The sequence below is a fragment of the Camelus dromedarius genome, chromosome 34 (genome assembly GCF_036321535.1).
Source record: "Camelus dromedarius isolate mCamDro1 chromosome 34, mCamDro1.pat, whole genome shotgun sequence".
Lineage (NCBI taxonomy): Eukaryota > Metazoa > Chordata > Mammalia > Artiodactyla > Camelidae > Camelus > Camelus dromedarius.
Window position 1 is genome coordinate 3,821,855 of NC_087469.1, and position 10,076 is coordinate 3,831,930.

The following is a 10,076-nucleotide window of genomic DNA, read 5'->3' on the forward strand; positions in this document are numbered from 1 at the left end:
GCAGCTCTGAGCCGTTTGTGGAAAAGCTGCTTCTCAACAATGAACTCCAGTTAACCAAAGACGACTCAAAACAGATTCCACATTTAGAAGAGAATAATGAGCATTCATAGAATCAGTTGAAATGCAGAACTCAGAAAAGACAGCTATAGGAATAATTGTTTCAGGAGAGAACATAAATGTTCAGCCTTGACATTAAAAAGGTTGTGTATCTGAAAGTTGCCAAGAGAGTAAGAAAAGTTCTTATTACAGGGGGAGAAAAAAACTGTAACTACATATGGTGACAGAGGTAAGACATTGTGGTGATCACTTCAACATGATTTGATATTTGTATATATCGTATATACCTGAAACTAACAATGTCACATGTCAATTACACCTCAATTTTTTAATGACATGGGGAATGAGGGACAAGTCAAAAATGAAGAATGCTAAATTCTGTAGCTTGCATAGCAACATAATCAATACAGTATTTTTTTTTTAAGTTTTAACAACTGTTTTAGCCTCTGGGTGTTCCTTTTTTTAAACCATAAAAGAAATCCTTCAAAAAATTACTTTGTGGTAGAAAATCTTATGACTATTTCAACAGTTTTCAGTTTCGTTTTAGGTTTCTCCATTTGGTCAAGATCAGGCAAAGTTAAATCCAAGTTTCTAACAAGCAGCTCCAGTGGTATGGTTTTCCTATTAAGTTGTGTATCAGTTCTCACATCTGTGCATAAATAGAGGATGACTGGGAAGATGGTCACCATTTAATGTTAATGATGGTAATTTTTGGCTGGATGGGAGAGATTTTTATTTCCTTGGTACTAGTTTTTTCTGCTTAGCTTGAATTCTTCAGAATGAGCTATATCACTCACAAAATATCATAATGAAGCCTATTAAGAGGTCAAGAAATAAACCAAATTTTTAAAAGGGAATTTTGTACCTTAAAAAGTAATTTTCAAGCTCTTACTGACCTTATAAGATAGAACAGTGATGGCAGGTAATAAAGTAGAACCAGAATACTCTAGCAAGAGGATAACTCTCCCCTCAGTGAAGGTCTACTTTTCTTTTAATGACTAATAAAGAAATAAGAACTTTTAAAACTTTCTCACAACAAATTCAACTAGGAAGGTTATTAAAAACACAGCACGTTTATTTAAACTGTTCCTTTTCATAATTCATTGAATCTTATCACAGGTCAGTATCTTCATTCTATTACCTTATTGGGTACATTCACTAGTGGTACATAAAACTTCATATAAAATTAAATAAGAATTAAAAGTACAGCTAAGAACATAGTCACGATCTGTGTGAGAGGACTCGCTATCACGCACCCTAGTCCCTAATGTGGTTATTTTTTCTGCTTCCTGAGCCTCTCAACCCTAAACTCACTTCTGTTTCAGAGGACATAAATCCCCCTGAGGGCCCAGCCACTGCGTTACCGGTTCGCGTTGACCCAGTGGTACCTGTCCACGCGGGGTACAGCAGCTGGCCTATGACCCTTAGGGTTCTTATGCAACGCATGATAAGCACTTCCCAGGAGGCCCATACGCCCAGCCGCCATATTCTTTTTGTGGGGCATTTGGAACCAAGCCTGAAAGGGCTGTTTCAAGTTTTCAACCTAGGGAGAATAAAGAGGGAAAAAAAGGAGTATGAAGATTTTCTGTAAACTAATAAACCAGCTCTAAGGATCAAATATAAACTCACAAATCACACGTTAAACCTCTCAAAAGCATAGAAGACACAAATGAATATATATCAAAGTAGACCATTATCTTTGGAAAGTCGGCTAGCATTGGTGGGTATGAAATAAGTCACTTCATATCTTTTAACAAAATTCTTTAATCCAACCCAAAATTTAAAAAACACATTTACTCTTCAATAAAAAATGGTTAAAAAAAAAAAAACACATTTACTCAAATTTGCATATAGTCCTGTGTTCTTCCCTACCCGATCCCACCTCACTAGCTCAACCCAAAACTGTCTCATCAGGATCCCTGAGGTTAATGTCTACAAACACCCATCTTAAACATCCTGGATGACCGCTGCAAATGTTTTGCAGACCACACTTTGAAAGGACATTGCTCTAAAAGAATAAAGCTGACTTTAGATCTGGTCCCTAGATGATCTAAGATCTCTCTAAGCATAAAAATAGAACTAAGGGCAAATATTTTACTATATAATTCTAAACTTCTATACACTGAATATGAACTGTATATATAGTTTAGAATGTCAAACAAGTTAGGGGAAAATATTTGCCAGTAATATGACAAGGGGTTAAAATATTCCTAACCTTTGAAGAGCCTATAACAACACATTAGGAGCTCAAATGATAAATAGGTGAAAAAGGAAAAAATTCATAAGACAGTTAAGTACTTAAAACATTTGGGTACATGAAGTTTTTGTTTTAATGTGTGATTTCATTAATGATACATAAAATAGGTGACTTAATTCAAATGCTGTCTATTTTTCAGTGAGATACCCAATTTTAGGGAAATCATAAAACAAACACTTTCACATAATGCTGGTGAAACACTACAAATAAAAAACATCTTTCTAGAAAGTACTTTGTGGTCTATTAAGAACCTATAATATGTCCATACTCAATGACCCAATAATTGCAACTTTTGAGAATCAAATCTTCAGAAATAACTAAAAGTTCAGACATCTCTGAACCTTAAGTTGAAAAAAAGAAGTTAGCTTTTTTAATATCACAACAATGTGAAAACAACCTAGATGTCTGTCAATAATACACTAGCTAAATTGAGGGAAACAAATGGTAAAAAATATTAAGTATTTAAATTGCTTTAACATGTCAATACATAAGTGATTAAGAAAAAAAAAGTACATGCAAGCTGTCAAGAGATTCTCCCTAGATCAGTGTTTCTTAAACTGTGGGTTGCCACCATCAGTGGGTCATAAAATCAGTTTAGGTGGCTGACATCGATTTAATTTAATAAGGTTTTGAGGCATTGTGCCTAGTAAGGTAAGTATGGTTTCATGAAACCTATTTCCAATATATAGAGATGCATATCTTCCTATAATCATAGTTGTGGCTTTTTTAGAAAAACTACTCTGGAGGTGGAATTCTAGATCTTTTATCGTTGGTAATATTCGAAATGTTCTACAAGTGGTATGTTATTTTCTGTTGCCAAAAAAATCAACTAATATTTAGTTATGAAGGAATTTAGGTGAAAGGAAGTTTATGTATGTTCAAATACTGTATGAAGAAGTGGGACAAAAAAGATGGTATCTGTCCTGAGCACCCAGCCAAGGAGAGGAAATACAGAGAGAGAAGAAAGAAAAAGAAAAGTAGGAAAAGTTTTGCCAGAATATTAATATTGTGATTTTAATTTTTATAGTTTTGATTTTTCCATGTCTTCCAATTTTTTCTTTTTTTTTTTTTTACTTTTACAGTGAGCATATTCTTTTTAGAATTAGAATAGAAAAAAAAAGTGAGGAGACGAAACGGAACACACTTTACCTGGTAAATGCTCTTTGGATTGCTGACTTTAGGAATTATCTGAGGTTCTTTGTTACAACTTTCCTCATCATCAGAGGACGTGCCAGAGGAGTAATCTAACGTGGCTCTACTGACAGCATCACTGATTTGTTGGGATAATTCCCATTCCTCCCATCTGCCTTTGAAAGAAGCAATTGTAAATGGATGATTTTTCTCACCGTACCTAAGCAGGAAAGGAAAATAAAGCATTCACTAAGGATTTAGTTTCCCATAGGTTTTTATCTCTAATCTTTTCTGGAAACAACTCAATAACTTATAAGAAGAGTTACTTGAAAAGCAAATTGTTAAGACCTACTGTGTAGCACAGAGAACTGTATTCAGTTTCCTGTAATGAGCTGTAATGGAAACGAATCTGAAAATATACATATGTATGTATATGTATAACTGAATCCCTTTGCTGTACACATGAAACATTGTAAATTGACTACACTTCAATTAAAAAATATATGAATTTTTTAAAAAGAGGAAAAAACTGTGAGGGCTTGGCCAAGATGGTGGAGTAGGAAGACCCTGAGCTCACCTCCTCTCAGGGGCACACCCAGATTACAACTATTTAGAGAGCTACTATTGATGAGAGACTGGAATCTAGCAGAAAAGGTCTTCTACAGCTAAAGATGTAAAGAAGGAACCACAAGGAGACAGGTAAGAGGGGCGGAGTCACCGTGTAGTCAAAACCCACACCCCTACGTGGGCAACACACAAACGGGGGGATAATTACAATTACAGGCACTCTCCCCAAGGAGCAATGGGTCTGAGTCTCACTGAGCCAGGGGTCCTGAACCAGGAAGATGAGCCCCAGGATGTTTGGCTTTGAAGGCCAGCAGGGCTTACTTTCAGGAGAGTCAGAGGGCTGTGGGAAATCGAGGCGCCACTCTTAAAGGGCACACACAAAGTCTCACACACTCCAGGACCCCAGGCAAAAGCAGTCATTTTAAAGGCATCTGGGTCAGACCCACCTGCTCATCTTGGAGAGCCTCCCAGAGAGGCAGGAGGCTTTGAAGCTCACTCTGGGGACACAGGCACTGGCAGCAGCCATCTGGGAGCTCTTTCTGCCACGTGGACACTGGTGCTGGCCAGCTCCATTGTGGAATCCTCCTTCTAGCTTATTAGTACCAGGACACAGCCCCACCCACCAGCAGGCACACTGCCTTAAGCCCCCCTGAACCTACAGCTGCTCCAGGCCACAGCCCTGTTCACCGGATGGCCCAGGACCTGGCTCCATGCACCAACACACCAACACTAGCCCGGGACCCCCAGGGTGCTACAGAGACCCCAAGACCCAGCTCTGCCCACCAGTGGGCAGGCACCTTCCTCAAAACCCCCTGGGTCCCAGCCTCACCCACCAGTAAGCTGACACCAGCCCTAGGACCACCACAGCCCCACAGCCTGTCATGGCAGGACCCAGTCCACCCACCCGCAGGCCAGCACCAGCTCTGAGACAGCCACCTGTGCCAGGGAGCTGCCCCCCAGGTCCCTGCAGCCAGAGAAGCCAGGACCTGCACTAGCCCTAGACCTGGCTGCACCCGCCGGTGGGCGAGCACTAGCCGCAGCATCCCCTGGGCCCCGACCCTGCCCACCAGTGGGCAGACACCACCTCTGGGATACCTTGGGTCCCTCAGCCAGTGGCCACAGGATCCAATCCCACCTACCAGTAGGCTGACACCAGCTCTGTGACCCCTAGATCCCTGTAGCCAGGAACCCCAGGCCCCAACTCCACCTACCAGTGAGCCAGTACTGTACCTGGGGCCCTTTGGGCCACAACCCTACCCACCACAAGCCAACACCAGCTCCAGAACACCTTGGACCCCCTCAGTCAGCCACCCCTGGATCCAGCCCCACTCATCAGTGGGCCAGCACCAACTTTGGGACACTCCAGAACCCACAGCCAGCTGTATCAGGAACTGACCCTACCCACCAGCAGGCTGACACTAGATCTGGAAACTTCCACCTTACAACCACCCACTGCAGAACCCAATTCTGCCCACCAGGGGGCCAGCAGTAGCCCCAGACCCCCTGCCAAGGGTTGAACAGCCAGCTGCCTCATGACCCAACCCCATCAATCAGCAGCTGGCAGCCTCCATACAAGGCAAGGCCTGGCTACCAACCAGACCAGGGACCAGCCATGCCTACCAGACTGCCCACATTAGTCAGTCCACACCACATAAAGACCCATGCAGCCCACACAGAGGGCACCCTGAGAGTATACAGCCCTGGTGACCAGAGGGGAGTGTTCTGCTGGAATGCATACAACATCTCCTACAAAAGGCCACTTCTCCAAGGTCAGGAAATGTTATCAACCAATCAGATACATAGAAATAAAGACAAACTAGGCAAAATGAAGAGACAGGGGAACATGTTCCAAAGGATAGGATAAAACCCCAGAAGAAGAATTAAGTGAATTGGAAAAAGGAAGTCTACCTGATAAGGAGTTCAAGGTAATGATCATAAAGATGAACAAAGAACTTAGGAGAGAAGTGAGAAGTTTAACAAAGAATCAGAAGATATTAACAAAGAATTAGAAGATGTAAACAAAAGCAAATGGGACCTAATTAAACTTAAAAGCTTTTGCACAGTAAAGGACACCACCGACAAATGAAAAGACAACATTTGGAGTGAGAGAAGATATTTGCAAACAATATGACCGACAAGGGGTTAATATCCAAAATATATAGACATCTCATACAACTCAACATCAAAAAAAAAAAATCAAAAAATGGGCAGAAGATCTGAATAGACATTTTCCCAAAGAAGACAAACAGATGGCTTACAGGCACATGAAAAGATGATCAACCTCACTAATTATTAGAGAAACGCAAATCAAAACTACAGTTTGCTATCGCCTTACACCTGTCAGCATGGCTGTCGTTAAAATGTCTACAAATAATGAATGTTGGCAAGAACATGAAGAAAAGGGAATCTGTACACTATTGGTGAGAATGTAAATTGGTGCAGCCACTATGGAAAATAGTATGGAGTTTCCCCAAAGTGAAAGTAGAATTACCACATGACCCAGCAATTCCACTACTGGGCATATATCCAGGAAAAACCAAAACACTAATTTGAAAAGATACATGCACCCCAATGCTCATAGTAGCACTATTTACAGTAGGCAAAATGTGGAAACAACCCAAGTGTCCATAAACAGATGAATGGATAAAGAAAATGTGATGTATACATACAATGGAATATTACTCAGCCATAAAAAAGAATGAAATTCTGCCATTTGCAGCCATGTGGATGGACCTAGAGAATATTATGCTTGGCAAAATAAGTCATATAGAGAAAGTCAAATACTGTATATTATAATTTATATGTGGAATCTAGAAAGTAAGACAAACAAATACATATAGCAAAACAGAAACAGACTCAAGATATAGAGAACAAACTAGTGGTCACAAGTGGGGAGGGACAAGATAGACAGCATAAAATAAGCTACAAGGCTATATTGTACAGTGCAGAGAATATAGCTAATATTTTATAATAACTTTTATAATCTGTAAAAATTTTGAATCAGTAAAAATTGTGAATCACTATGTTATACACCTGAAACTAATATAATATTATAAGTCAGCTATACTTCAGCTACAAAAACAAATTGAAATGGCTTAATAGCAAAGCAAATCGAGAGACATTATGACCTTCAGCTAGTATACTGTCATAACTGGGGGTGGGGCAGGATTCTGTAAAAGCCTTCGGGATTAACTAAGATGAAGACAGGCTAATTTTCTTCTGATTCAACTAATGGACTGAATTGTTGATGGTGGATAACTCTCTTCCCCTTTGATGCCGCTAGTAATACTTGGACGTTGTAATTGAACATTGTCATCTACAGCATAGTATGCAGTGATTAAAGTCAAATTTCAAATACTTTGCAAAAATCTTTGTGCTTCCCGCTCCATCCACCCTAATGGAAGTCTGTGTTGTCTGATAGAGTTTGCATTTAAAATGTTAACCAACCTGTGCCCTCGCTGCTAATCCAGGGCTTTGAAGTATCACCTTTCACAAAGGTGCATAGACCTAACTAAATAACCCAAGGTTTCCAAGGGTCACAGAGCACACACACTGACTCCAAAGAGATTACTCACCTACAGCACACTTCAAAGGGATCGACCCATATGGTCATCTCCTTTGGAAGTCCCAGGTGAGAAAAATCCACATTACTTTCAGCACAAGCCCTTTCTAGAATAGGATCTTTATTCTGATTATTGTTTATCCTGATACACCTTTAAAAACAAGGAAAGGGAAACAAAGACGTGGTGACAGGTGCTTTGGCTGGAGAATCATGTTGTAGGCAAAGGACTGCAATACACTCAGATCCCACCTCACTCCCACCTTCTCCTGACCCCTTCCCCACCCTCCATAGTTTTACAGGTAAGAGTAAAATATAGCACAGGGCACTGTATTCAATATCTTGTAATAGCCTATAATGAAAAGGTGTGTGTGTATATATATATATATATATATAATATATATATCTGAATCACTATGCTGTACACCAGAAATTAACACAACATTATAAACAGACCATACTTCAATAAAAAATAAAATATAGATGTTAGGGGAGGGTATAGCTCAGTGGTAGAGGGTGTGCCTAGTATGCATGAGGTCCTGGGCTCAATCTCTAGTACCACCATTAAAGTAAATAAATAAACCTAATTACCTCCCCCCCACCCCCCAAAAAAACCTAAGGAAAAAATACATATCATTGACTTTATACACAGCAATTCAGAATGTGAGTTTCATTACTAAGTCACACAGCTAGTTCCCCAAAGGTTCACTGCATATTCTTAATAAACACAAATTAGAAATTGCTTATTCCACCTCACATAAGGAGGTTTGTTTCATAGTTTTCAACTGGACAGTCACCTACCACATCTCCTATTTTTCAAGCCCAAGTTCAAACAAATTTTGAGCCCATCAAGTTTTCATTACTTATAGGCTGCCAACAAAATCACTGCAGGTGGTTACTGCTGTGGTACTTCCCTCCACTGTGCGTACCCGATCCCAGCTCTCACCTGAAGGCTTGCCCTTTAGAAGGGCGATCAGAGTGCCAGTGAGTTCTGTACGTTTCAAACAAGATTGTCATCAGCTTTTCCGCAAAGTCTTCTATTTGCTGTTTACTCAATTTATCATGTTTTTTCGCTAATCTTGTCACAAAGAAGACTGTTGTTGCAATTTCATCCCTCATGATTCAAGAAAAGTCTGCAAGGAGGCCTGCAACCATTAAAAGGAAGCAAGAAGAAATTAAACAAAAACAAGGGTCTCACTTACTATCGACATGTAACTGCAACTTGGAAATTTCACATACCTTAAATTTAAAACAGAAATCACTTGCCAGTCCTAAATGAACCCAAAATCAATCATCACTATCAATCAACTCAACTAACCAGTTTCTAACGATTTTCAAAGAAAAAAAAAATCTTTTAAACCCTGTAGTACACTTAAGAAACAAATGAATCATGCCAATTAAGTGTTTTTAAAAGTCCTGATATGAGAGAGTAAATTACACCAAGCACCACTGTTTAAAAACATATTTACAGAGAGCAAAAACATTTCAGGGTAAGCAGTTCTAGAATGTGGCTCTCAGGTTATGCACTTTAAGTGAAAGTTAAGATTAATCAAATATATGGGGGGAGGTATAGCACTCTAGTGGTGGAGTGCGTGCTTAGCATGTACAATATCCTGAGTTCAGTCCCCAGTACCTCCCTTAAAATCAATAAAGAAATAAACCTAATTACCTTCCCCCTCCAAAAAAAAAGAAAAGAAAAAAATTTTTTAATGAAAATAAAGAATTATTTTTAAAATATATATATATTATACTTGCCAGCAAAAGCTCTCTAGCCCCAACAAAAAGCAGGCCAGAACTAGAAGACACTCTCACCACACCTGTTTTGTGAGTGTCAGGCTGCAGTTTATATAAGCTGGGGCCCCAAAGCCTGATACGGGTTAGCCTCACAGGTGCTGTCCTTCAGGAAAATTGACAGTTTCTTCCACGTCCCCATCAGCCTGCTCCTTGTTAAATGCAGACTGGGTTCCTTATTTAAAGTGTTTAAAGATTTTCAAACTGGGTTTCTATCTTCCACTTTGCAATTCAAGTCTTATCTTTCATGACACAGATTGAGAATCAAGCTTCCCCTTCCACATCCTAAGATCCTACATTCCAATAATTTCATTTCTTTCATTGGAACCGTCAACGTACGAAAGGATTTTGTCTTGGCTCTTTTGTAAAACTAAAGACAACTTTCTGTGAGCAGTCATTATGTCAACTACTTTTTTCACTAAAATGCTTATTTGTAAAATAAGTGGAAGAGACCTCAGGGTTTATCTCGGCTCCCTTGTTCTCAAAGTGTAGGTCACTGATCCACCTGACCTGGACCCACTGAGCTGCTTGTTAAGAATGCATATTCCAGGACTTGATCTCAGATCCACTGAATCAATGTTTTTAAAGGTGGGGCCTGAGGACTAGTAGTTAACAAGTCCCCTCAGGTGATTCTTATACCCACTAAAATTAAGAACCACTCTACCTGACGTATTAAGTCTTTAACACCCAAGATAAGTGGTCATTCAGGTTGTT

At 39.8% G+C, this 10,076-nt stretch overlaps 1 protein-coding gene across 1 annotated transcript; it reads right to left on the reverse strand.

Moving 5' to 3' along the window:
- Positions 1-1,417: 1,417 nt before the first annotated feature.
- BTG4 (BTG anti-proliferation factor 4) lies at positions 1,418-8,690 on the reverse strand. The gene is made up of 4 exons (XM_010986192.3): positions 8,518-8,690; positions 7,588-7,725; positions 3,464-3,665; positions 1,418-1,600 (listed from the first exon to the last, which is right to left on the reverse strand). Exons 1-4 carry the CDS (start codon positions 8,688-8,690, stop codon positions 1,418-1,420), a joined length of 696 nt encoding a protein of 231 aa, XP_010984494.1.
- Between the last annotated feature and the right edge of the window lie 1,386 nt (positions 8,691-10,076).